At 46.7% G+C, this 27,822-nt stretch overlaps 2 protein-coding genes across 9 annotated transcripts in view; both read left to right on the top strand.

Moving 5' to 3' along the window:
- Positions 1–65: 65 nt before the first annotated feature.
- SFXN2 (sideroflexin 2) lies at positions 66–14,733 on the top strand. 7 transcript variants are annotated; one of them, XM_019725018.3, is made up of 13 exons: positions 101–182; positions 1,979–2,099; positions 5,617–5,801; positions 5,983–6,153; positions 7,087–7,185; positions 7,918–7,993; positions 8,286–8,371; positions 9,595–9,655; positions 10,011–10,077; positions 10,713–10,762; positions 11,099–11,148; positions 12,660–12,707; positions 13,505–14,733. In XM_019725018.3, exons 3-13 carry the CDS (start codon positions 5,641–5,643, stop codon positions 13,602–13,604), a joined length of 969 nt encoding a protein of 322 aa, XP_019580577.3. In that variant the 5' UTR covers positions 101–182; positions 1,979–2,099; positions 5,617–5,640; the 3' UTR covers positions 13,605–14,733. The 7 variants fall into 7 exon arrangements, with proteins under 7 accessions (XP_019580579.3, XP_019580577.3, XP_019580580.3 ...); XM_019725017.3 differs by lacking the exon at positions 101–182 and adding an exon at positions 403–573; XM_019725020.3 differs by lacking the exon at positions 1,979–2,099 and having other exon boundaries at positions 66–182; positions 11,099–11,128.
- Positions 14,734–19,407: 4,674 nt separating this feature from the next.
- Positions 19,408–27,822, top strand: part of WBP1L (WW domain binding protein 1 like) — a 52,592-nt gene continuing 44,177 nt past the window's right edge. Inside the window, exon 1 of one of the 2 annotated variants that reach the window (XM_019725023.3) lies at positions 19,408–19,606. In XM_019725023.3, the coding sequence (XP_019580582.1) occupies positions 19,517–19,606 (90 nt within the window). In that variant the 5' untranslated portion in view covers positions 19,408–19,516. The remainder of the gene's footprint in view (positions 19,607–27,822) is intronic. The other variant, XM_019725025.3, reaches the window with a different exon arrangement.

Here is a 27,822-nt window from a genome sequence, read left to right as displayed (position 1 = left end):
CGGGAATGGTGACAATTCACCCACGTGGCCGGTGGAAGCTACCAGGCCTGTGATTGGTCAGGAGGGTGTGGGGGCGGGGCGAGGGGGAGGTTCCTGGGCGGAGTTCCGCGGTACCCAGGCCAGGCTTCCAACGCGGGCTTCCTCTGGTGACATTTGTTTCAGTACATTTCTCCCCGGACGAGGTAAGTGGTCTTGGGAAGAGGCCGCCAGCCACATCTAACTCCAGTCCTTACGTCCTGGGAGGGAGCTTGTATTTCCATCCTGACTGCCCAGGCGGGGCTGCAGCGCGGGCTGGGCTTCTTCTTGCCGAAGCCACGTGGCGAGAGGAGTGGCCTGGGACTGCCCATGGACCTCTCCCTTAGGCCCCAGCGCCTTCGTCTGTCTTTCGGAGGGATGGTGCGTTAAGGGTTGCGCACCCATCTCCACACACCTGTGTTAGTGCGGGATGGAGGAGTCCCAGTGGTGGGAGGCTGCCTGTGGTAGCGCAAGAAGCTGCCAGGGGACTGGCCTTGAGTTCTTAGTGAGCTGACAACGCGGGTGAATGGCATTTTGGAATGGCCGGGTTTTGCTAAGGTACGTTTGACCGAGAGGTTCGCCTTCTGCAGTCCTGAAGGAGGCAAAAAATGGGCCTACACTTCCAGGCAAATAAGAGCGAGAGGGATCCGGGGTGAGTTGGGAGGTGTTACCTCCCACTGCTTCCCCATGCAGAATACAGGAAGAGTATGGCTTAGGACCCAGGTCGTATTCTAGACTCTGGAAACACAAGAACGGAGAAAATCTAGCCTCGTGGAAACTACCATCCTTTCTAGTGAAATGCTTTTCGTACAAGATTCCATTTCATTCTCACAACCCTGGAAATTGGTTGTTTTAAGTAATATAGAGTGGGGACTTGGATCCAGTTCTGTCTGATTCTTGAGGAAGTGCTTTTAAACACTGTTGTAACGTTCAGGTAAGAGGAACAGAGTGGTCTGTATTTGCAATGGAAACCCAAAACTTTTTTAAGCGCTGATACAATGTGGGTGTACATGGTACACCTGGAACTTTGCACATGTGTATATGAGTCTTACCTATCTCACTGGGTTCTTATGAGGATTATATGAATTATTATGTCAAGTTCATAGAACATTACCCGGTACATAGGAAGTGCTATATAGGGTTTAGCTGTTAACAGTCATGCACCACATAACGTAGTGTTGGGTCAACGATGGACTGCATATATGTTGGTGGTCCATGAGATTATAATGATGCTAAAAAATTCCTATCGCCTAGTGATGTAGCTGTCCTAATGTCATAGCACAATGCATTACTCACATGTTGTGGTGACCCCGGGATAAACAAACCCACTGTGCTGCCAGTCCTGTAAAAGTATAGCACATATAGTTATGCACAGTACATAATACTTGATAATAATAAACCCCTATGTTACTGGTTTCTGTATTTGCTATGCAATGCTTTTTATTGTTATTTTAGAGTATACTCTTTCTACTTACAAAAAAAGTTTGCTGTAAAACAGTATACCAAGTTACACCAGCAGTAGCCTCATCATACATCGCGTGTTTACCATGATTGCATCATGTTCTCTTGTGCTTAGTGTAACCTCATGTTGTTTTGTACTGTAACATGCTGTATAGGATGTTACATGTCGCCTAGGAGCATAGGCTATGCCATATAGCCTAGGTGTGTGGCAGGCTATACCCTCTAGGTTTGTATACGTGTAAGTGCTGTCTATGATGATGTCACAATGATGACATCGCCTAATGATGCATCTCTCAGAACATATCCCTGTCATTAATCGACACATGACTGCATTAATAGTTTCATCTAGGTTTTTTGGCTTTGCCCCTCTTCCTACCAGCAGGCTTTCCAGTCTAGTTAAGATAATTGAATGAATGCATATTTTTCTCTGAATGGTCCTTAGCTATTTATGCATTCAACTAAAGCATTTTTTAAACATCTGCTACCTGTGTGCCTGCTGTAGATCCTTGGAGAGAGAACTCCGTTAAGAACCTTGACTAAGGAGATGCAAGATGAATGGTTGATTCAGAGCATCACTCCAACAATCCACCCATCTCTAGCCTGTTGGTTCTTTCGTGAAAAAGGCAAGGCAGACTTCCCTTTCTAAGTTGTTGCCTTGGGGTCACATGAGTGTACATAAGCACATACCTAGACCTGCTTGTTTAATTATTAGTCTCATTCTCCAACTTGCCCTAAGCAGCCTTGACTCTAACCTTCCCCATCTCAGTGGTCTTTGTGTCTGACCTGAGTCTTTGATGGCTTTGATCTTCCCCAGATGTGAGTACCAGCAATAATGTTTTGTTTTTTTCCTTACCTGGGGATACAGACAGGGACATTTTGGGTACTTCCCCTCCCTTGCAAGAGGTTACTCCAGAGGGGATTTGGAAGTCTGTTCTCTGGCTCTGATACTGTTTGCCAGAGAAAATCAGGTCTCTCTGAAGGGATGCATTACTTCGGGAGATGTGGTAGGTTATTTTATTTTTTTCCCTCCCCTTCTCCCTTTCTCCTCCTCCTCCTCCTCCTTCTCTCTTTCTCTCTTGACAAGTAACCTGTGGTAGATAGCGGACCTATCTCGATGACCCTAAGCCTTGTGACCTTGGGAAAGTGAGGCCCTAGTTATTGTCAGATCTTTGGATGGATAAACAGGACTGGATCTGTTTGTTGTTAGTACAGGGCTGTGTGTGCCACCAATACTCACCATGCTGGCTCAATCAATGGGATCTAGGCATTAGTTTCCTCTTCTATGAACTGAGATCTTTGATCCCTAATGTCATTGAGCTGCGACATTCTCTAATCTTAGAAGAAAAGGGAGTTATCAGTCAATCACTCTTTGATCTCTACCTCCCCGCTTGTTCTCAGTCGTGGAACCATATTCCTTCATTAGTGGGGCCACCCTGGACATGATAGTGACTTTTTTAGGGCGTATTAGATGAGGCTCATGTGGGAAGAAGGAGAGTAATTGGAAGAAAATGTAGAGACCTAGGATACAGCTATACAGCTGTATATATCCTATACAGCTAGGATGCGGTATAGGAGAAGTAGATAACCTGCAGCTCTGTGAAAGAAGGCCTGCTCTTACTTCTGTAACCAAGGCAGGTTCTGAGTTTGATTTAAAAGAGGTGACATTCTTGATGCCATTTGAACACAAGGATAAGTTGGAATGCATTTCAAGTAGGGCAGTAAGTGTCTTTAGAGGACAGATGGAAAATACAGCATGAACCTTACAGCCTGTCAGGTAAGGCATACTTTACACAAGTAACTGGAAATAACAAGGAAGTGACAATTACAAAAGCCCAACCTGCTTCCAAGGAGGACAGGATGCAGTGGACATGTGGAACAGAAGGGCGGAATTTGCCCCGAAGGAGCCGTGGACTTGTGCCCATTGCCAGGCAGCGGTGCGGGGGGAGATGTACCAGACATACAAATTTTTTTTTTTTTTTGGCCTTTTACATAAGACAGGGACTAAGCAGTTCCTATTCTGACCTTGGTAATGAAGGCAAAGGTTCTTGCATAATTTAGCAAATGATTACCCCTTCATGGTAGAAGAGCTTCCCTTGTGACAGGCAGGACTTTCCAATTGTTGGGTCAAGGATGAAGAGAGATGTCTGAGAAGTGAGTGTGTGTGTGTGTGTCTGTGTGTGTGTGTGTGTGTGTGTGTGTGTGTGTTGAGGGGGGAGACATAGTATTTTGCTCTGCCGGGTTTCCCGGGACTGCAAGCGTGGGGCTCTGTAAGCCAAGGCAGTATGTGATCGGGCCGACTCCTTTGAGGTACATTTGGAGTCAGGGAAGGTGAACACTTTCCCCTCTCCCACTCCCGGATCAGTTAAGACTGGCTGGGTGAAATGCCTTTGGTCTTTGAACCAGCCTGCAGGAGGCCAAGCCAGCCTGTCCCTGGACTGCAGAGCCCAGAGATTTCCCATGGGCTCTGTGGTGCTCAAGCTGTGCCTGCGAACTTGTCATTGTCTATGTAATAGAAAATCCTCAGTTAAGGTGATATTTTCAAGAAAAAAGACAAATGACCTAGTAGTAGAAAATGTAAGTTAAATCTGAAAATTATTCCTTAAAAAACAAAAAAGGATGAGTGGGTGTAATTTAGTGAAGTGGGGAAGGAGTAGCATTCTGGGCGGGCAATGGCATTTGCAAACGACCTGAGACAGGTGGCAGCCTATTGCACTGAAGAAAGTCCCGTGGCACTTGAAACTCAACGCATGAAAAATCACTCACTCTCACCCTGACCTCAGGTCTCTGATGGGTCTAAGAAGAGTTGATGAGTTTTAGTTTGTTCAGCTTATTGCAGGGACAGGAGTGACAATGTTCAAGCTGCATACATGTCAGACCTGCCTTAGTTTTTCAAGTCATGGATTCCAGAACCCAGTTATAGATGTGAGTTCTGAAGTAAATCAGGCTGAATTAAAATCCTGCCCCTGTCAGTGGCTAATGCTTGTGTGACTTGGTAAAGTTACCTCGCTGTGCCTCAGTTTTCTCATCCATGAAATGGGGTTAAATTAAAGATTATCTCTTACAGGGTTATGGTGAAGATGAATTCAGAAAGTGTTGTCAAAGCACTAAGCAAAATGACTCGCATAGAGTAGGTGCTCAGTAAGTGTGAACTGTTATCACTCCCACATGCACTGTGTGCTTTCAGCAGTGGCTCTTCTTTCTGCCTGGAATGCTGCTGTTCCAACTATCTGACTTCTACACATCTTTCAAAACATGTTTATTTCTTGTACTCACGAAGCACGTGCAGAATCCCTCATAGATTTTAGATAAGGTGACCGTGTAATTTATCATCCGAATTGGGACACTTTTGAGTGTGAAAGGGGGTGCTATTAATAATCACCCCAGGCCAACAGGCCCAGCAAACGGGGAGATGTGGTCATCTCAGTTGTGATGCCTCTTCTCTGGCTTTCCACTGCTCCCAGTGTCCAGCAGCAGCATTGTTCACACTGCTGTCCATGTAGATTTACTCGTCTGTTTACCAGCTATTCTGAAGTTCCTTTAGGGTGGACGCAGTGCCTCACTCACAGCCACAGCCCGGGATCTGTCACAGCGCCAGTAGGCACCACACACACAGACACTCAAATGCTGAACATCATTGTGCCGTGTTCATTTCCACCTTTATTTGTGGTTGTTTCCACCTTTAATGTGATCCCATGCCTTCTACTGCCTTCAGATAAATCTATTCTACCTCTTGGGGCCTCGCTCACATTCTACCTCTTCTGGGAAGTCCCCTTTGATTACCGTGTTTCCCCACCCCCCACCTCTGCTTCCACTCATCTCCTGTATTGTTGTTGGGGCACATATTGTGTACTCTCCCACTGGTGGGCTCTTTTTCCTTGTCAGACTCACCTCCCAAGGACAGGCGCTGTGTTGTCCCTTTTCCGTCTCCCCCACAGCATGATCAAGCACAGGGCTGGCCACCAGTAGGCACACAGAAGCACGTGCTGCTCCCCGATTCCTCGGTCTGGTGACCGTTCACTGGGGCCTTCCCAAACTGAGTTAGGCGATGCCCGTGACTGGTGAAAGCAGGAGGTCTACCCAGCGGGAGGTGTTCAGAGCAGGCTTTGATTTGGAGGACTCATTTTTCCTGTGTTCCTGAAGTTTGCAGTTCTGGGTGTAAGCGAGATGGAGGCTGACCTGTCTGGCTTTAACATCGATGCCCCCCGTTGGGACCAGTGCACTTTCCTGGGGCGGGTGAAGCACTTCTTCAATATTACGGACCCCCGCACTATCCTGGTACCAGAGCGGGAGCTGGACTGGGCCAACGTGATGGTGGAGAAGAGCAGGTAAATGACTAGGGGAAGGGGCTGGAAGCGTTGGGGCAACACTCATGGGTCCCCTAGGGAGGAGGTGGAACATGAAGATGAGGGAATAGGCAGAGATCTCAGGAAGGGGGGAGAAATGAGAGCAGGATGACTCGGGGTGGGGGACAGGGAGGTAACTCTGCCTGTTGTCCTCGGGTGGCAGGAAGGGGATGGTGCCCCCAGGCACACACGTGGAACAACTGCTGTATGCCAAGAAGCTGTATGACTCGGCTTTCCACCCTGACACCGGGGAGAAGATGAATGTCATCGGACGGATGTCCTTTCAGGTCCCTGGTGGCATGATCATCACGGGCTTCATGCTCCAGTTCTACAGGTGGGACCAGAGAGCAAGGCAGTGGGATGGGAGCTGCCTGGATGTGCTAGGCAGGGAGCCGTGTTACGATGGTAACAATAGCCATCTTTATTGATCCCTTACCAGATACCAGACACTGTGCTAAATTCTTTGCATGTATTACCTCGTTTAATCTTGTCAACAATCCTACAGAGGGGTACTATTATCATCTCCATTTTATAGGTAAAGAACAGGCTCTAGAGAGGTTATATAATTTGTCCAAGTTCACACCGCTGGGAAATATGGGTACCTGGGTTGTAACTGAGGCAGCTCTCTCTAGAACTGTCAACGCATAAGCAATCCTAGTTCCCTCTTATTCACCAATGAGTTTAACGTATTTTTATCATGTAATATCCCAGTAAAATATTAGGAAGACCCTTTAGCTCAGTTGGGAGAGAATACACTTTGTTTGTAGCTGCTGGATGTGTGACTCCTTCCCCTTCCTCTCTTCCCTCTTCCTCCCTCCCTGCCCCATGTATTCATTTGTCCAGTTATTGAGCCAGGCCGTGGGAATGTAAAGACTTTAGTCCCTCCTCTCAAGGAGTTCCCAGTTTTGTTGAGGAGACCAAGAAGTAAACAGTTACAGCCCGGCTTGCTAAGTCATAAACTGAGGAGAAAATACAGGGTTGTGGGAACAGGGAATGCGGAATGACTATGTCTTATGAAGGGCAGGGGAAGGGTCAGGAAGCGTCCAAGGAGGACACAATCTCTCAACAGCAGGATTTAACCATGTATGGAACAGTGTGTGTGTGTGTGTGTGTGTTCCTGGCGGAGGGGCGAGTCTATGCAAAGGCCCAGGTGCGTAAAAGAGCATATGGGAACAGTTTAGGGTACAGCAGGTAACGTGGTTTGACAGGTGTACACCAAGCCCTCCCTTCCATCCGCCTCTCCTCCCCGCGTCTCCCTTACCGGTAGGACGATGCCAGCGGTTGTCTTCTGGCAGTGGGTGAACCAGTCCTTCAATGCCTTAGTCAACTACACCAACAGGAATGCGGCTTCCCCCACATCCGGCAGGTAGGAGACCTGAACCCCATGCTGTCCCCGTGGGTCTGGAGCAGGTGGCTGTCCTTTTGCCTCTGAAGGAACAGCCCTTCTAAGGAATTCCCAGTCCTCCCTGGGTGGAGCTTGCACTGGGCGGGTGACCGAGTCTTCCCGTTTAGGGTGTGGAAGTATTTTCTTAGGCTGACTAGGAGAGTAGCTTTTTCCTAGACCAATTCAAACTTTGTTCATTCTACAGATATTTCTTCTCCAGTCATTCTACAGATGGTTCTTGAGTGTGTAGTATGTGCCAGGCATAGTTGTAAGTGCTGTGGATACATTTGAGTAAGACGTGTGGTCCCTGTTCTTGTGGAGTTTAAGGTCTTTAGGAAAACAAGCACAATAATCTCAGAATGTGATTGCCGCCATTAAGGAGAGACAGGTGACAAGATAGAGAACAGCGGAGAGGTGTCTGTGTAGATAGGCTGGTCAGGGAAGGCCTTTCTGTAGAGCTGACAGAGTTCTGAAGAGCGAGCCCTCAGATAGAGAGCAGCAGTGTGCAGAGCTTCTGAAGTAGGAAAAAGCTTGGTGCATTCAAAGTACTGAAAGGAGGCCCAGGAGTTGGGGGGAGGTCACAAGATGACACTGGGGACAGATCCATGAGCTTCTCGGGCATGAAGCCTTGTTTCCAGGCTTTCTCACTCAAGCCATGGTCTTACCCTCAGCCAGCAGGGCTCCCCACTCCCAAGCATCTCTCTCCTCCACTAGGCAAATGGCCCTTTCCTACATCACAGCCACAACCACTGCGGTGGCCACTGCTGTGGGCATGAACATGTTGACAAAGGTACTGTCTGGGGCTGCTATGGGCACGGTGGCCACTAGGGGGCAGCAAAATCCTAGGAAAAACTAGGCATTTCCCCAGTCTGGGTGAGTTGGGTATGGCCAGAGCCCAGCGAAGAAGTGGGAAATACAGCAGGGCTGTCCCCAGGTTGGTCTTTCTTGGTCCTTTGAGGGAGTTGGGTGTCTGGATTTGTGGCAGTAGCAAGGTCTGATTTCTTGTCTCATGGTCCTTAAGCCCCTCGACTCCCATCTTGCAGTGAGCCTGAATAACTCCAATTGTTCCCTTCCCCCAACAGAGAGCTCCACCCCTGGTGGGCCGCTGGGTGCCCTTTGCTGCAGTGGCTGCTGCTAACTGCGTCAACATCCCAATGATGCGACAGCAGTAAGTACAGGGGTCCCTTTTTGTCTCTACAAACCACGAGGTCTGCAGGGGCTGAGGTGGGGTGTGAGGAGGGCTTCCAGGCTGTGCCTCTGAAGGGTCTCTGAGGATTGGCTGCTCCAACAGTGGTGGCCACGGGAGTGGCGGGTAACTTAGGTTTACCCTGTGATGAGTGTTGTGGTAGTCAGTTTTTGAATGGTGTGGCATGGAGGAGGTACGGTAGACCTGGGGGGTTTTAGACTAGTCCTTTCTACTGCAACTGTATTTAAGTTGTGAACTCGGCCTACTTCCAAAACCCTGGGAATGGCTTACAGGATGAAACGTAGCAGAGCGAGGTGTCCAAAGATAGAACAGAACCAAGAAGCTTTGAAAGAAGCCAGAGGAGTAGATAGATGTTTTCCAGGCACTTGGCTTTAAGCTTCTCAGCAGAAAAGGAAAAAGGAGAAACCCGTTGTCTCACAGTTCTTACTTCTTGATTAGAGAAAGCACAGATGTTCCTCCATTATAAAATTTAATGATGTGATATGTGTAAAGCCCTCAAAATAGTACCTAGAACATGACAAATGCTACATAAGCATTAGCTAATAGTGCTGCTGTTGTCATCAGCACCTTCATCATCCTCCCAATATCTAGGAGCCGCATTCTCTTGGGACTACTAGTAAATGGAAATGTGTTGCTATCGCCCTTGCAGAAGGAGCACACACTACCAGAATAGTTGTGCATCAACATGGCTCCTTTCCTCTTTCTCTCCCCTACCCAGTTCCTCCTTTTGAACAAATGAATGAATCCCTGCCACCTACCTGGTCTTGGGTTGAGTGCTGTCAAGAACTGGCCTGAGGATAGTAGCCAGAGTAGCTACTGTTTGTGGTTCTGTCACTGTGTCGGGCGCTGGACTAAGCACTTTGCAGGCATTGTCTTGTTTAATCCTTCTGGAGTCCTGTGAAATGGGTGCCATGATTACCCCCATTTTGCAGATGAGAAGAACTGAGTCTTTAGAAGGATTCGGGAACTTGCTCAAGAGCAGACACTTACGAGGCAGTCTAGCCACTGCCCTAGATCACTTCTGAGATACCACTCCCTGGGGTGCGGAAGGACGTTCACAGGGCCGGGCTGCAGGAGGTGGCTTCCTGCAGCTTGAGTGCCCTGGCCTTGGTTCCCTGCTGTCACATTACTGGCAGGCTTCCAGTACCCCTTTCCCAAGTCCAGCAACTCCTGTCTGTGTTTAGGGAACTCATCCAGGGCATCTGCGTGAAGGACAGGAATCACAATGAGATTGGTCATTCCCGGGTGAGCAGAGGCCTCCCTTTGGGGTGGGAGGAGGGAATTCCCTCTCGTGCCCTGTCCTCTCCTCAGTGGTCAGAGGAGGCCTGGGCTCCATTATAGGATCTCCCTGACTCCATTCTCATTCCCCTTGATTTTCTCTATGTGTCTCTGTTTAGGACATTTCTCATGTCCTTTCTTTATCATTTCTGGTCCTGAAGCCATAAAAGTCTAGCTGGGTGGGAGAGGGTCAGGGGAGATCACTCAGTCTCTGGCAGTTCCATCCCTTCCCCTTTATCAGTTCAGACTTGACTATGACCCTGATGCAGCCCATGGATACCAGATAAGATTATTCCTGATGATTACTCTTTTCTGCCCTCAGAGAGCTGCGGCCATAGGCATCACCCAGGTAGTTATTTCTCGGATCACCATGGCAGCCCCTGGCATGAGTAAGTTGGGGAAGCCTTCTCATCCTGGGGGCCCCTGGAACACATGATAGAGACCTCAGCCATACTCAGCTTTTGGGTAGGAGGTGGGACCCCAACTTCTACAGCCATGCTTCTCAAACTGGTTTGCTTGAGTGCTGAAAGCCATGGGAGGACCACATTGTAGTTCCTGGAACAACAATTAATCAGAGATTTGGGGGCTAGAGTTCTTTTCGTTCAATAAATATTCCTTAAGTACCTTCAGTGTGCTGGACACAGTGTGGGTTGCTGGGAGACAGTGGTCACGAAAATAAATCCCCTGCCCTGGTTGTGCTTCCATCAGGGGCCCATTACAGAGTAGGACACAAAATCTGCATGAGCCTTCAAAGGTAGTTTTGAGAAGGATGCTTTGGGCCTGTAGTACACGTCCTGTTCTTGCAGGGGAGCAGGTTAAGAAGTTTGGGAAGCACCCTTCTGCTGTGACTCGGGGGACAAATCGGGGGTGGGCATGCCTACAGTCTTCCATTCTTCTCCCAAATGAAAAGTATTTTCTGGAACTTCTGGAGAAGGAAGTGTAATCAGTCCCCGATTGGACTTCGGAAAGGGGTTCTTAGGGAGAGTTTTATAGGTCCCCTCCGCTTCTTCCTGGTCTCTTTCAGTCTTGCTGCCCGTCATCATGGAAAGGCTGGAGAAACTACGTTTCATGAAGGTGAGTGGGGTTCCCTGGTGCATCTCCCCTGCACAGAGCCCCCCAACCACACCTGTGCCTGGGAGCTCCTGATGCTCTCGTCCTTCCCTCTGGCAACCACCCTGCATCTCACTCCAGTAGGGCCCATCCCAGTCCCTGCTGGCTGCCCGCGTTAGACACCACAGGTGTTTGCTTGGTGTTGTCTGTGGAAAGCAAGGAAAGCCCCTTCTCTCCTTCAGGGGCAGCAGTTTCATGCTTGTGGGTGTCTGTCTGGCTAATTGGTGACAGGGCAGGTGTGAGGTTCACGGTAAGGTATATAAGTCTCATGTGGGTGTTTTTTTGTTTGTTTTTGTGCAGAAAGTCAAGATCCTGCATGCTCCATTGCAGGTTATGCTGTGTGGGTGCTTGTGAGTAATGTGTTTTCTTGGTTTGGGTTCTGTGGTGCCTGGGGCACCCAAGATCTGTCTTCTTGTGTCACACGTGTGGGAGAACATGTCCTCCTTTACCTGACCTCCAAAGTACTTGAGCTCAGAACACCTGTGGTCTATCTGGAGAGCTCTCGCCCCATCTTTTTGGAGGGCACTAGGCTAGATTCTGTGCATACATCCACGTGGAAAGCAGAGTGCTTGGGTGCCCTCCTGTCCCAGGGTCTCCATTCTGACCTTAAGTCTGGAGAAGAGACAAAAATGATGAGACAGTCCCACCACGAAAAAGAAATGATAGTTATGTGACTCGATAGAGGTGTTATTGCAATATATAAGTGTATCAAATCAACACGGTGTCTTAAACTTGTACACTGTTATGTGGCAATGATATCTCAAAAATAGGTAGATAAAATAAATGAAGTGAGAAAAACGATGAGACAGCCTAGGACTGTCAAGTCCCAGCCTCGCACAGGAGAAAAACACCCCCCACCGTGGCCTTGGTGCCTGCACTGAATGGACACGTCCTGCCAGTAATCGTCATTGGCAGGGCCACAGGGCTAATGACGACAGCTCGCGCTGATTGAATGTGCTCACGGTGCTGATGCTTCACATCTATAATTTCACTTAATTTCCTCAGCCCTGGAGGCATATATACTGTCATCATCGTCTTACAAAAAAAGAAACTGAGGCTTAGAGAGAGGAAGAAACTTGCCCCAGGGTGCATAGCTGGCGATTGCCGGAGCTGAGCTTGGCCCTGGCTTCTGCTGACTGGGTTACCACTGAGTGAGCTGGGTGCCATACTTAGGTGGGCGCATCGAATCCTCACAGGAACCCTGCCAAGCAGGCACTCTTGTCCTCCTTCTGCTGGCTCAGAGGTGACGGTGACGCGCCCCAGATTGCTCAGCCAGTATGTTGCGAAGCTGGGATATGAACCCAGGTCCGTTAGACTCCCAAATCCTGTACGATGTTGTCCTGGACCCACATCATCTGAGAACTTGTTAGACATACACTCTCCGGCCCTTCCCCAGATCCAGCGAGTCATTGCGTTTTTACCAGCCCCGCGGTTACTTGTGTGCACAGTGAAGGTGGAGAAGCCCTGCCCTGGACTGTTCTCTAGCAGCCCAGGCCCTCACTGACTCGAGCAGCAGGCCCTCAGGATTCCCACCCCTCACCGCTTTCCCCACACATCAGCGGTGCCTGTGGTATTCAGGGCTGCGCACTCCCTAGTGACTTCACTGTCTTCTTCATCTGCCTGAATGACGGGTGAATGGGGGGCAGGCGTGGGGGGTGGAGGGGCTGATTTTATCCTGCGCCAGAATGAGTATGCTGGCACTGAGAGACCAGAGAGGGGTTGGAGGGAGAGGCGCTATGGGGCCAGCTGGAAAGGCAGGCCAGGCGAATGGGCATCCCCCGTTCCTTAGAGGGTCTCGGATGGAGCATGGAAGGACCTGTGCGGAGGTGCCCCTAATGCTTTGGTTTCTCCTTTCTTCCAGCCTCATCTTCATGGTGCCAGTGGCATGTGGGCTCTTCCCACAGGAATGGTATCAGCTGTTCATCCTCACTTTGTTTTACCAAATGTCTGGTCCCAGCTGTCCCTGACTTGCTTGCTGTCCAGGAGGAGAGAGGGTGGGCAGGAAGGGCAGCATTTGTCCAGGACAAGTGCCTATCGGCTTAACCTCTGGGCCTCTTAACCCCGTGTGAATGGTAAACACATCTCTAAGGGGCAGAGGGATGAATTGCTCCCTCCCAGTAGAGCAAGAGCTGTCTTGGAGAGAACGTGGAGGAATCAGCAAGAGACTTTCTGACCCTGCTGGTACGGTTATTAGATACACCTGCCCTGGCTGGATCTGGTCTTTGGAATTGAACAAGGGGCCAGATACTTATGCCAGAGGGTAGATGACTCAGACCTCTCCACTTCCCTTGTGTGTCATGGAAGGGGAGGTAAAGTGAGAAGGGGTGAAGGTAAAGGGAAGGGAAGCATCCGACTGGGGTGGGGGGAAGGACTAGCTCCAGGAGACCAGGTGAGCTTGAGTACATACCGACCAGGTACCAGTCTCCCTTTCCTTAGTACTCTTAGCTCAGTAATATCTGCTAGACATCTCCTGTGTTCCGAGCGCTGTGCTAGTTATCTTGTGGAGAAGGTGGAAGTTTAGCACAGGGAGAATGAAGTCGGGCCTGAGTAGAGGTAAAAGCAACATATTGTGGTGTACAGAGGCCATTACTAATTATGGAAAAATCGGGAAGGGCTTCTTAGAGGTGGCGTTTGAGTTGGACTTTATCTAAGGGGAATGTGCTGCTGCCCAGGCGGCATGCTCATAACCCCCTTCTCTCTTCTCAGTGAATTGCCAGTTGCCTATCTGGAACCAGAGCTCCAAGACACCGTCCAGGCCAAGTACGGAGAACTTGGGCTTTCCGTCTACTTCAATAAGGGTCTCTAAATGCCCCAACCCAGCAAGGGCCAGTCTATACCCATATTCATCCGCTCCTCCTTAGCCACTGTGTAGACCTGTGCCCTCATTCTTCTTTGCCAACAGGGCCTGAAGGCCAGTGTGGATTTGCGGGGGAGGCTGGGGAGCAGTGCGAGGATGCCTCATGCTTCTACCCAGGCACTTAATTTATTGGGCTCCAGGGGATAAAAGCGAACAAGGGGAGAAAGACCAAGTCTTCTATCTGCTCCCCCCTTAGTTCCCATCCCCTGGAGACCAGAAGCAGAGCCCCCCTCAGGGAGAAGTTGCTGGGATCTGAGGGAGACACTCAAGTAAACCAATGGGAAAAATTAGGAAACCTTTGAGATTCTGGTTCCAGCCGGGATTGGGGAAGAGCCCCTGGGACAAAGAGAAGCTCCCACACCTCTTTCCTCTTTTCTTCCTGGTCCTCTTCCCTCAAGCTATGGAACCTCTAACCAGGTAATTCCAGCCAACTCAGGAAATGGGAGGTGCTAGTCTGTGTCACCTTGGGGCTCATCTCTGCTCTTCCCGTTTTCCTCCCCATTGTCCCTGTCAGAAAGGTTCTCTGGGAGTCCTGCTTACCTTGAGTTTATCAGGCACCCTGGAGTTCTTAGTGCTAAAAACGGTCATGGTGTGAGGCAGCAGAGTTTCAGGGTGCTTTAGGCCCTGTCTATTGACACTGACTTTGTTCTCCTGCCCTGAAATCATGTCTGATTTTACTTCTCTGTGTTTCAAAGATCATTCCACTGTGATTAAGAAGGATGTAGGTAAGCATTAACCACACATTTTAATGGGTATAATTTCCCGGCTGCCTCCCTTCCTCAGCTCATTGGGTTAAACACCAAAGAAAGACTGGTGTGTACTGACTAGGAAAGGGAGGTTTTATTTGGGTGCCTCTAAGAGGAAATCAGCCAGGACCAAAGAGCCTTAAAGGACACACAATAAAGCATAGCCACTTGCCCTTCCCAACTCAGCTGCTGTCGGTGATTTCTCAAGCTCCCTTGGAGACTGTTGTGGCTTACGTGGGGGGTCCATGTCTGTATGAGTTTTGTCTAGTGAAATTTACTGACTGTTCAAAGGATATCACTGTGAATCGAATAAATTTCTTGAAAGAGCACAACGAACTGTCTGCAGGTTGAGTTAATGCACGGATGAAAAGCAAGTTCTGGTCTTACTTTGGTCTCGGCATGGAGGAATGTTTCTCAAGTCTAAGGGGAACCTGCCTGTCTGAAGCCCGGAGGCCATTGTTTTTGTTTTTGTTTTTTATAAGAACTTTTTTTTTTTTTTTAACTTTTATTTATTTAAGTGTTTTTCCAGGACCCATCAGCTCCAGGTCAAGTAGTTGTTTCAATCTAGGTGTGGAGGGCGCAGCTCACGGTGGCTCATATGGGGATCGAACCGCCAACCTTGTTGTTAAGACCACCACATTCTAACCAATTGAGCTAACTGGCCGCCATGAGGCCATTGTTTATTTCCCTTATTACAGAGGAAAAATCCACCTGTCTTTGCTGGACGATCCAGAGGGCTCCCATTCTGGGAGCTGTGTTGCCTTAGAGCAGAAGTTGGCAAACCATGGCTCAGGGGCCCAAGTCTGCCTGCTACCTGTTTTTATATGACTGGAAACTAAGAATGGTTTTTACCATAATGATTTTAAAAGAGTTGTAAGAAAATAAAAATAAAGCATATGTGACAGAGACCCAATGTGTGTGACATGCAAAACCTAAAATATTTTTCCTCTGGCCCTTTACACAAAGTTTCCCCTGGAGTAATGGTTCTTAAAAACATGCATCAGGACCATCTGGAGGACTTGTTGAAACACAGATTGTGGGGCCCCATCCCCAGACTTTCTAATTATGTAGGTCTGGGGCGGTGCCTGAGAATTTGCATTCCTGGTAATTTCCCAGTGGTGGTGAGTCTGTTGATCTGCGGACCACACCTGAAGGATCTCTGCTGTAAAGAGAACGGGCCTTCTCCCTGAGGTCAAAATACTGGCTGCAATTTGATTTTCCTCCCTATTTTTTAAAATTATAATTCATATAAAAAAATTCATCCTTTTAAAGTGTGCGTACAATTCAGTGCTTTTTCGTATACTCACAAAGTTGTGCAACCATCATTATCTAATTCCAGAACATTTTCATCACCCCGCAAAAGAAACTATGCATTAGCAGCCACTTCCCTCATCTCCCAGCCCCAGCCCCTCAAAACCCCTAATCTACTTTCTGTGTCTATGTTGCGTATTCTCTGTTTTGCCTATTTGCCTATTCTGGACATTTCACATAAATGGGATCACAGTACGTGATCTTCTGTGGCTGGCTTCTTTCACTTAGCATAATGTTTTCAAAGTTCATCCATGCTGTACCCTGTGCAATTTGATATTAGCTGATGTATGAACAGAAAGGTCTGTGTCTTTGAGCTAACTTTCTTAGGATAGGAGATCTGGCTTCAGCTTTGCCCATTTCCAAAGGCAAATAGGAAAAACCATACCAGAGCTCGGAAGCCCTTCCACACGGATGTACTTTCAAGAATCAATAACCTTTCCCTTTCCTTCCCAGTTCTTTAAGCCTGGCATTCCTCCTCTCTTTATAGACAGTTACTCTTGGAAAAGTCTGGAGTATGTATGTGGTGGCTACAGTTCAGAAGCACTTTTAAGTGTTCATTCAAACTGCATCTCAACTTCATTTTGTCAGGCCTCCCTCTGCTTTCTTTGAGTTGGCTTCTGTGGTATGTGGAAAGAAAGTGGTGAGTGTGACTAAATGCCTTGCTGTGGGGAGTGCTAATCCAGACTGTGCAGGGTTTAGTGTTTGTCCTGTCCAGTAGCTCAGTTTGAGCTTTCAGGTCAAGGGAGAAAGGAAAGTTGGGACAAAATCCTCTCTGTTTGCCAAATTGAAACCAGTGGGGTTTCCTAATGATACCTAGCCTTTAAATGGACGACTTATAACTCCTTGAGGCAAGGATTGAGACCATGTTTTATGAAAATAATTGGGCCCTTCCTTAGTACTCAATCTTCTCCCCTAGGGAGCTTGATTATGGGGTGGATGAATTTCTAAGAAACTTGAGATTGGCAAAAATATTTGTCACCTTTTGTAGAACTTGGGGAAGCAGGATCAAGTTAGAGGCAGAACTATGAACATTCTTACTGCCGGTGCAAAACCGATTTCTTCACTCTTACATGTGTGGACGGAAAAGGGGCCACGTGTTAAACCTGACAAGCTCAGGAGACTGAAAATAACCACATAGGATGGTGTGAACATAAAATTTCCTAATTAAGGTGGGCCATGGTGGGAAGTCACATCCTTGGCCTATAGCTTCCTAGATAATGGTCAGTCTTTACCTTAAGTGAGCCTGTCTGTTGTCTTTTTGCATCTAAGATAACATACCCTTGGAATGTCAGAGTAACCTCTTTTTCCGGACTCCCCAGGGGGCACAACCCACCACACCAGAGCAGGAAACTGCAAAATCCCTTATTGTTATCTTGTTCCCTAATACCATCTCTATGTACTGTAAAATGCTATTAACTATCCTGTACCCACCAATGTAAAAGAAGTGTGTGTCTCTCCCGTTTGCTTTTTATCCAGTCCCAGAGATATCCCCGTTTCCCCGCATTACTTTCTCCCACCCCCTTAATTTACAACCAATGGATTTCATGTAACCTTCCTCCTTTGATTCTAGTGTATAAAATAAGTTGCAAAATGGCCATTTTCCGGAGCATTTTCTCAATCCCTTGAGACTTTGCTTCCCAGCAACTGTCGTCAGTTTGGCTCAAATAAACTCATAAGCTTTCTCTTGGGCTGGATGTTTTTTCGTAGACACCTGTTTCACACTTTGCTACCATTTAAGCCAAGAACGAACTCCCTGTAGGCTCACGCATGGGGCAAACTGGGCCAGGCTGTATAATGCTTTGGCAGATTTTTGAGAGGAAATTAGCAGCTACAGGCTTCTCTGCCATGAGTCTTCATTTGTTCAGTTATTTTACCAACATTGATTAATATCATGGTTGGGTCCCGCACAGGATGTTGCAGGGATTTCTTAAAAAATGAGTAAGACCTGGTATGCCATACAAAAAATCTGCATACTTAGTAGGAGGGGTCAGCCAGGCAGATATAACTCAAATACATTGTAAAGGAAATGTTATGTGATCCAGAAGAAGAAACAAGGCGGTGGGAACTAGGAGTTTGTAAACTGGAAACTGCCTGTGTAATATGTAAATGAAGTTGTAGGTACTATGTAACACAGCACATTGAGGATCTCTTAAGTGTTCAGTGTGAGAAGAATGTGTGGGTGGCAGAAGGTGAGATAGAGACATATGCATGAATCAGGACAGAGAGGACCATAATGAGAAATTTGGACTATATATATCCTGTAAGTAGTTGGAAGTATTTGAAGAGGGAAAGCTGTGAGACAATAATTGTGTCTGCTCACTCTCAGGCCATAAAGGAATTCACGAGTCAGGTAGAAATATCCAAGGGTGATTTAGTAAAGTAAAAGAAAGGTTGGCTGGGCAGAGTGCCGGAAACTACTGCAAACTACTTCAAACTACTGCATCAAGTCTTTGTGTGGTCTCGTTCTATATTTTTTAACCAGGATGTAAATTGCTTCGGCCTGTAGGAGAATTTTCTGTTGAGTTCGGCTTTTTCCGTTGGGGTGGGGGGAGGTGCTGTTAACCTGGTTATCACAACTTTTGCATATGTTATGTAGATTTAAGTTGGAGCCTGGTGTGGATGCAATACAGATGCAAAACCTCTCCCAAATCAAAGGGCCAGCACTGGGCCGAAGTAAATAGAAACATTGAAACTGGTATGCATAGTAAATGTATAGCAAGCAGAATCATTAACATTTGGCGGAAAGGAGCGAAGAAAAGAAAGCTTTCAGAGTCTCAAGCTAAATTACACTTGTTAAATTATACCAGAGATCCAAATCTCAAAATAGATTTAGTGCCACCGTTACAATCCCGTCTTAACAATAATGGTTGTTGTTTTTTTTTTGGTAGAGCACCCTTGCTGGGGTGTGTGAAAGGAATTCAAGAGGGAAGAATTGGCAACTGGCAGGGCAGCAAGGATTCCATCTGTATTCAGCCAGAAGATGAGAATGTGGATTGAAGCAATGGGGGTGATTTCAGAGCTATTTCTGAGTTAGAGTCAGTAGAATTGTGTCCCTGAAACTTGGGGTTACAAAGCAGTGGTATAGCCATAAATGGGTAGGGTACTATTTCATTGGGAATTCAAATTGACCTAAGCTACTGCTAGGGCAGTTTGAGACCAGGAGAGGGACCCTGGCACAGAGGCTGTGTTTCAAGACAAAAGACATCGAAAGATTTTTAGAGTGCAGTTGTTTTCTTATTTAGGAGAGCCCAGTTACCTTCTTTAAAACAAACAAACAAACAAACAAACAAACTTATTTGCCAACACCCTCTAGAATACCCTTTCTCTTTGCTAAACAGTGGAAATATAATACTTCCGCCACACTCAAGATGGCTGTACCTGAATCAGACTTTTTAATAGTACACGTTCTAGATGGCCCCGCCCCCCAACAGGAGCTACCTCCGCCACTCTCCGCGGAGTGGGACGCCTTTTACGCCGCCTAGCAGCTCTCAAGATGGGGGCTTCCTCCTACTTTTCATTGGCAGATCCCTCTGCTTTTCCGTCGTCATTGGGGGCGGAACTTTATTTGATCGACAGCTATTTTGATCAATGGACGAAGGGCGGGGGCCAATGAAGCGCTGGAACTGGAGGATCTCTCCAGTATCTGGGAGGGTGTTTAGGCTGGGGCGGGGTGGAGCAGAACCGGAAGCGGGAGGGGAGAGTGAAACAGGAAAAGAAGGGAAAGAAGGAAGAAGAGGGAAGAGGAGGAGAGGGAGGAGGAGGGAGGTGGCGGCGCCGTGGCGGAGGAGCAGGAGCAGGAGGGGGATGGAGAGGAGAAGGCTCCTGGGTGGCATGGCGCTCCTGCTCCTCCAGGCGCTGCCCAGCCCCCTGTCAGCCAAGGCTGAACCCCCGCAGGTAAGGGGGAGGGGGCGTCCGGGCCAGGCTGGGGGCCTGGGGGTCGTCGAGGCCTGGCTGGAGGGGGCTGAAGGAGTGTTGTTGCCGAGATTTGGGGGCTCCCGAGAGGGATACTGATGCGTGGAGTGGGCAGGATCTAAGGGGGCGTCAGTGTTTAGCCGAGGCACACCTGTTTTGGTGTCAGGGAGGTGGCAGGAGCACGGTGCCGGGCGAGTGAGGGCTCTTTGAGACGGCAGTTAGGTCAGGTGGGCTGGAATGACTGTGACTGGTAGTGGTGCCACCCTGGGTATATGGGGTTCATTCGTGTCCTCCGGTGGAGCAAGTCTGCAAGGCAGCGATGCCGCGTGTACGTCTGTGCGGGTCGGGGCGTCCGTGGGCTATTGAGCTGGCCAGAGCGGGAGGAGGAGCTGAGAGGATATTTACAGTATTTCAGGCTGGACAGGGAAAAGTTCTGAGGGCACCATTTTTACTGGTGTTGGAGTTTAGTGGCCGGCGGCAGGACAGTTGAAAGGCAGATAGGATGAAGTACACCGGGACTCCTCAGGAGGAGGAGGGCGCACTTAAGCTCTAGTAAGGTCTTACTGCTAGACTGGCTGGTCTGGGAGAGTCAGTCACGGATGCTGATCTGGGCCCGCTCAAGGCTTTTGAGCAAAGGGTGGTGCTGCTGCCAACACGGGCAGCAAATGGAGCGCTCCGGCTTTTCTTGCTGGGTGGCTTGCTTTTCATGCAGGCAGAGAAACGAGCGTGTGCTGATTCTAGCTCTTGCTGGCATTTCGAAACCCTAATGGGAGCATTACTCCTGGTGCCAAGTTGGGTGGGGTGCAGTAAGGGGAATCACCCCTCCTTTCCTTGCATTTGGCAAGGCTTTACCATTCTGTTTTCTTCCCTTTCTGTTCCCTTCCCTGTTTTTTCAGAAACACACACACACACACACACACACGCACATGGCAAGATGGCAGAGTTGATACAGCTTGGTATTTGAACTTTGTGTTGTGATCAAGAGTTGCAGCAGAATGCCAGCAGAGTCTTACATTTTCCCTAGGAGTTTATGGGCTGTCTTTTCACATAATGTATGCATCTTTGTTTTGCTCATTAGTATCTTCTATTTTAAAAAATAGTTTTTTTAAATGCCATGAAATTCACATAACAAACTATTTCAAACCAATTAACCATTGTAAAGTGAACAATTTCGTGGTGTTGAGTACATACATTCACAGTGTTCTGCAACCATCACCTCTATCTAGTTCCAAAACATTTTCATCACTGCAAAAGGAAACCCCTTACCCATTAAGCAATTCCTCCCTGTTCCCCCCTTCCCCTAGCCTCTGGCAACCACCAGTTTGCTTTCAGGGTCTATGGATTTACCTATTCAGGATATTTCATATAAATTGAATTTTAAAATATGTGACTTTTGTTGTCTGGCTTCTTTGACTAGGCATAATGTTTTCGAAGTTCATACGTGTTGTAGCGTACTAGTACTTTGTTCCTTTTTATGGCTGAATAATATTCTGTTTTATGGCTATACCACATTTTGTTTATTAATTTGTCTGTTGAAGTATCCTCTGTTCCCCCCCCCCGAGTATATTTATATTAGAAATAATATGTGAAAGGAATAGAGTTCATTTTCTGACCCAGTGTATTCCCTTTTCTAGGTCTGGGCCCTTCCGTTTTTGGCTTCGTTGGGGTTCTTTATTTTCCCCAGTTAAAATCACAAACTAGCAGAAGAAATAATTTTTCTTTGTTAGAAAAGTTATAACCCTTTGGACTTGTAAAGTTAAGTATAGATGCTGAAAGAACAAAGTATAGAACAAACTGTTCCTTTTCTTTTGCACCTGTCTATTTCTGTAAGTATCTCTAAAGGCTGTTTCCAATAATCAATAAATAACCCTGCTGGAGGGTTGATTTAGGAACCTTGGAGCCTTTGGAGGTGGGTGCCCTGGCCCTGTGGACTGCTTCACCCTGATGGAGAGCAATGGTGGGCCTCTGAGTCAACAGTGGGAAACATCCATCCCTTTAGCAAGAGGAAGGATGGCAAGTGGAGGTTCTTACCAGGTCATGTAAGCCTGCGAGGTGGCGAGAACTTGTGGGAGGGGTTCTTTAATGTCATGCCCTACTTGCAGTTTGTTGATCACAGGCCATTTTCTTATCATTTCTCTGGCACTTCCAATACTTATTTTGGGGACAGGGTGGCTTTTGTACTTTGTTCCATTTGGATGCATGCTAGCACTGACCAGCAGCCATCATGTGGGTACAGTTCTCGGAGAGAAAGAAAGGTTTTTGTAATGCGTAGTCTCCCTCTTCTTGACCCTTCCCCCCCATACATTTCCACCCCCACCTCATACTCCTATCTTTCTGTCGGAGAGTACTAATCTATAGTGAGATACTTGTTTTGAATTTTAACCTTTGGAGTGGAAGTTCTTTTATAATTATGAACTGAATTGACCACAATTTAGTCAGTTTGGTTTGGTTTTTGTTGATTTTTGGCTTGTAGAAATCAATAAAGAAAAACAAATTCACAGACCATTTTGGCATAGGACCTACTTCAAGTACTCACTGTGCTTATTTCAACAAGTGGCTTCCAGCTCGTCTGAATTGAGGAGAACTGTCATACTTATTCTGTACTAAAAGGGTATGGATACCTCATTGCATTGCCCCCCTTGACATGACTGTCAAATACACCCTTTTTTTTACATATGCATTTAATATCAGAAATACATATTAGGTGGCTTGCTTTCCCTCTTACCAGCTCTGCACTGGAACCGCCATTTCTCGCCATCCTGGCCCAGGAAAGTCCATTAATGTAGCTCACTTCTGTGATTAGGAATTTAGACTTAACTCTCCTATAGGTCACTGCAACTCAGATATGATTCCTTGAATCCATAAAGAATAAAAAAGCAGTAGAGTCTCCAAACAGTAAGGCCTTGGCATTTATCTCTTCTCATTGAATTGTGATTGAGATACATAGAGTTTGTTTGTTTCTATGGTTGGTTAGATTCAACCAGAAAAATCTGACTATATTATTTAAAATAAAGTCTTAAAAGTCTTTTTACATAAAGTGTCTCAGCCCATGGCCTGAGCACAAATCTCCTGAGACTCAGTCCTTACCTTTCCTCTGCCATGCTTAATTAAAACTTGGAGGGTGCCAGTTCCTGCTATTTTTTTTTTCCACCACACCTCTAAATAGTATACCTGTCGTCCCCCACCTTTACTCACCTCTACGGCCCCAGTTTTCAGTCCAGAAGCCCTGCTCCTCTCTTTCTTAAAAAAGGCATTTCAGTGCGGTCACCATCATGCCTTCTTATAGAATAGTGGGGTAGGAGACTTCCAGATTCCAATCCCCTGTGCCTCCTTTTCTTAGTCTGTTTTACACACTAAAGTGAGCAATTGTCGAAAATCAATACCTTGAGCTTCCGTAAATCCATTCAGCAGAATTCAGAAAACATTTGCTGAAACGTCCACTCTTTGCAGCAGGCCATTATTATCGCCACGCATTGGGAACCCTCAAGTGAGTAACCGAATTCCTGTCCTGAAGGACCTGGTAATCTGCGGAGAAGGCAGATAACACACAAGGATTTGTAATCCAGAGGGATCAATGCTGTAATGGAAATGCAAACACAGGCCATTGGAGCAACTGATTCTGCTAGGACCAGGGCAAGGTGAGGATTTAGGGAAAGTTTCATGGAGGAAGAGGCATTTGGACCGGCTTTAAAGGTTGATAAGGATAAGTAGGGTGTCTGTGGACCACGCAGGGGGAAAGTCCGTTCCAGTATGAAAGAGTGAAAATGGAGCAAGCGCGTGGAGGTGGCACCTAGTCTGGCGGAAGCTTCATATGTAGGTTGACAAGGTGGACAGTGGCGAGATGGTAAGGAGGCCTTTTTTCCGTTCATTGAAGCAGTACTGTCCACTAGAACTTCCTGTGATGTTGGAAATGATGTATATCTGCGTTGTTCACATGTGGCTAGTGAGCCCTTGAAATGCAGCTAGGATAACTGAGGAACTGAATTTTTAATGACATTTAATTTTTTATATCAACTTTCTTGAGCTATAATTAACCTGCCAAAGGATTCACCCTTTTAAAGTGTATATAAATGGGGTGGCCTGTTAGCTCAGTTGGTTAGAGTGTGGTGCTAATAACACCAAGGTTGCCGGTTCGATCCCCGCATGGGCCACTGTGTACGTAAGTGGCTTTTTAGTAAGTCACACAATTGTGTGACCATCACCACTCTCTAACTTGAGAACATTTTTGTCACCCCAAAAAGAAACCCTATAGACATTAGCAGTCCCTTCCAGTTCTACCCCCTCCTCCCTTAGCTCCTCACAACCACTTTTCTGCTTTCTGTCTCTGTGGATTTGCCTATTCTGGAATCATATTCTATGTGGGCCTTTGTGACTGGCTTCTTTCACTTAGCATAATGATTTTACGTTTCATCCATGTTGATAGCTCAATTTCATGCATTTTTATGGCCAATTAATATTCAGTTGTATGAATGTACCACATTTTATTTATTTTATCCATTCAGCAATTGATGGATGTCTGGGTTGTTTCTACTTCGGGGCTATTAGGAATAAGGCTGCTATCTATGAACATGTGTGTACTACTCTTTGTGGAGACATATGTTTTCATTTCTCCTGGCTATGTACCTAACAGTGGAATTGCTGGGTCATATGGTATCTCTATGTGTAACCTTTTGAGGAACTGCCAGACTTGTTCCAGAGTGGTATGATATTTAATTTTAATTAATTTAAATGAAATAGCTACATGTGGCTACTGACGACGTATTAGACATTGCAGATCTAACAGCTTTCCAACGTAGGGGTGGGGATAGGCTCACAATGGTGAGGTCGTGAGCTCTGGGGGTAGACCACCTTAGTTCCCAACCTGTCTCTTCCACTTACTGTCTTTGCGCAAATTACTTAGCCTGTTTGTGCCTCAGATTCCCCATCTATGAAACAGGAATAATAATGTACATACCTTACAGGTTTGTCATGGGGTGAAAAGATAATATATGTAAGGCTCTTGGAATATAGTTAATGGTTATTAAAGATGATTATTATCACTCCTGTTATTATTGGTGGTCCTCAGTGCAGTGTGGTTGGTAAGTTAGTGTCAATCACCAAACTAAGTTCAGAAACTAAGATTTGAAAGTGACTTTCTTGATTCTGTTCTGTATTTGAGTTTAGTCAGGTTTGTCCCTGTGATCTCTTAGTTACGTAGGTAACTTTTCATGGTGTTTCATATGTGTTTAGGACAGTGGTTCTCAGTTGGGGACAATGTTGCCCCCCTCCAGAGGACATTTGTCAGTGTCCTGAAACAGTGTCTGAAACTCGAGAGTGCTACTGGATGCTGCTAAACGCCCTGCAGTGCTCAGGACAGTCCCCTGCAAAGAACTGTCTGGCCCCAAATGTGAGTGGTGCCGAGGTGGAGAAACCCCGTTTCTTACCAGTTCCTGCTCATTAGGGCTTGAGGTCAGCCTTCCCACGAAGAGAGAGCATAGCAATCTGATGTGTATGAAATATCCTCGGACAACAAATTTTAGGTGGGATGATTACAAGCTTTAACATCCTGAATCTTGATTACTCTCAGATTTGTTGATTTATGTTACTAGTCAGCTCTGCTCTGTCAGCCAACATCAAACATTTTGAGAAAAAGCACGTTTTTGTCTGTGGTTCAGTAAGCAGGTGAGCCTCCCCTAGTCACCCAGGCCTGAACTTTCTTTCCCCTGGCTTTGGTCTGCTCTTGTGGTTTCATTTGAAGAACATGTTTGTTTTTGCTACAGTGAAACTGATGGCCAGTTGCTTTCTTTTCTCCGTGTCCTCTATGGCCTCATAACCAATCTGAACTGAGTCATGTCCTTAGAACTTTTTCCTTTCCCCATTCCAAGTCTTGGCTCTACGCTTCATTTTCGGCCTGGCGAATGTTGGTTTGTTCTCACACATGCTCAGCCTGCAGAAACCATTAGGTGTTCTCAGGGTCACCACAAGGGAAGCTGACTCCCCTGGACCTCAGGGACGCTGTGTCTAGAGGAGAGCCCTCTGTTTCAGGCCCCAGGGTGTTGGACACTAGTTGGCAACTCTACGGATACTGTGGCTGCCTTAGGTGGCTTTGAGTTAAAAATTCCAACTGCCTTTTGGATTCCTGGACATCCATATGCCTGAGAGCGCCTCTTTCTTTCCTGACTTAAATTGTTGGGACTAACTCTTGAGGGGACCATCAGGATCCAGATGGTACAAATAATAACTCCTTACCCTACAGCCCAGTCTAGACACTGCCAGGGCCACTGATCCCACTATAACTGCAGAGACAGTAAGAGCAGCCACTGCATGACAGGGAGCAGTGACAGTGGGTCTTGGTGACCTGTCTCTCTACTCCTTGGCATATGGGCACCTCCCTTTTGGACTATCCTTTGTATTTCCACTAGGTGGAGCAAAGTCTGGTCAAAAATCTGCGTGGAATGTGGAAACCACAAACAAAGAAATACAAATAAATCCAGAACACAGCAATCTGGGAGGTAAGCAAAGGGGAAATAAATCTCATCCGATTGAATTCTGAGGCTTGTTACAATTGTGGGCTTTCCCAGTGTGGGAATTAAAGCAGGTCATCCTTGTGGCTTGTATATCACCACTCATGCAGGGACCGGGTTTCTGGGATGCTGTCATCCCTCATCTACATTCCCGTAAGTCTGATTTGTTTACTTTGGGATTTCTTCTTTCCATACTTTCTTCTGTGGGAAAACAGATGAGCTGTGTACATATCTTCTGTTCCTGGTGCCATCACCCTCAGAGGGTCACAGCTAAGTTTTGATCCACGATCTTAGGTGTTTTAAAGAATTTCATTTAAACTTGTTTTGGAAGAGGTAAAAGTGAATGTAAAACGTTACAAGAATATTTGTGGCTGGGAAGGGTGGGGCCTCGAGTGAAGTTATAAAAACACGTCTGTTTTGATTTTTAAATATCAAGCAAGACAGATCTTATGTCATAACACTGTTTTATTACACATTCTTGCCGATCAGAGGTATGCATTCATGGAGAAAATATTAATGTTTTTCAAAATTCTACTTTCTTTTTTGTTAGCCATTTGCTAAATTTTCTTCATCTAAAGTTCCATGTGGGAGTTTTAATCCAGTTGTATTAAAAAACCAACCAACACAAACAACAACAAAACCACAGCTACGTTTATTGATGAGATCTGATGATTTTTCCCTCTCAGTGGTTTATTTGGGAGAAAAAGTTTATATTTGGCTTTCTACAACTGGGGTGTTGGAGCCATGTAGCTCTTTGGGACTTGAATGTGGAATGGAATGAATAGTGTGAGAAGTTCATCCTGTGTACTTCTCTCTTTCTCTTTTTTTCCTCTTTGGGTCCTTTGTCTTTCAATATGCAAATCCTCTTGCTGGGGGTGGGAGAGGCAGAAAACCTGCACCAGTGCGATTTGGCACAAGGTCCACTATGGCCGTCTTTCCATTTTCCTTCCTTAGACCTGATTGCTGCTTTTCTTTGAGCATTAAGGTACCTTTTACCTTTTCACATCAGTTTTTAATCACACAAAAATAACACTTGCTCATAACAATAGTAAATAATACAGCAATACGAAAATGGCCTTGAGTAAAAAGTGAAAATTTGTGGTTTGGTGTGTACTATTGTTGGTGGTTTTTCGGCTTATGCTGCCTATTTATAGATATAGTAATAAAATTCAGGCCAGTCTTGGTGTCTGAGTGATTCCCAGGGCTCAGCAAAGGGACCAAGTTTCCAGAGCCATGAAGACAAGGGGTAACATTCCAAAATATGGACTCATTTTCCACTCCATCTTCATTGGCCGAGCGGCTGGCCAAGAACAAAGGCCGCATCTCCGGATACCTGGCAAACAAATGCAGTATTGCCTCATGAATTGATTGCTTTTCTGAGGTGCCCACAAGTGTCTTTGGGGAGAAGCTTTGAGAACAAGTTGAGGAATGGCTGTCCTTCTATGAGACTGGAGATATTCCACGAAAGAATCTGGAGGTCATGAAGGAGGCAATGGTTCAGGCTGAGGAAGTGGCTGCTGAGATTACAAGGAAGCTGGAGAAACAGGAGAAAACACGCTTGAAGAAGGAAAAGAAACGGTTGGCTGCAATTGCCCTCGTCTCTTCAGAGAATAGTAGTACACTGGAGGAGTGTGAGGAGACAAGTGAAAGACCCAAAAAGAAGAAAAGCAAAAGCTCCAGGAGGCTCCTCAGGAA

The sequence above is a fragment of the Rhinolophus sinicus genome, chromosome 15 (genome assembly GCF_057876585.1).
Source record: "Rhinolophus sinicus isolate RSI-liver-muscle chromosome 15, RSI-T2T, whole genome shotgun sequence".
Lineage (NCBI taxonomy): Eukaryota > Metazoa > Chordata > Mammalia > Chiroptera > Rhinolophidae > Rhinolophus > Rhinolophus sinicus.
The sequence above is the reverse complement of the archived record's forward strand: the minus strand, read 5'-3'. Positions and strand labels throughout refer to the sequence as shown.

Coding starts and splice junctions, on each gene's coding strand:
- SFXN2 (XM_019725021.3), top strand. CDS start 5,641: ATGGAGGCTGACCTGTCTGGCTTTAACATCGATGCCCCCCGTTGGGAC. Junction 5,802..5,982: donor GTGATGGTGGAGAAGAGCAG/GTAAATGACTAG, acceptor CTCGGGTGGCAG/GAAGGGGATGGTGCCCCCAG. Junction 7,186..7,917: donor GCTTCCCCCACATCCGGCAG/GTAGGAGACCTG, acceptor CTCCTCCACTAG/GCAAATGGCCCTTTCCTACA.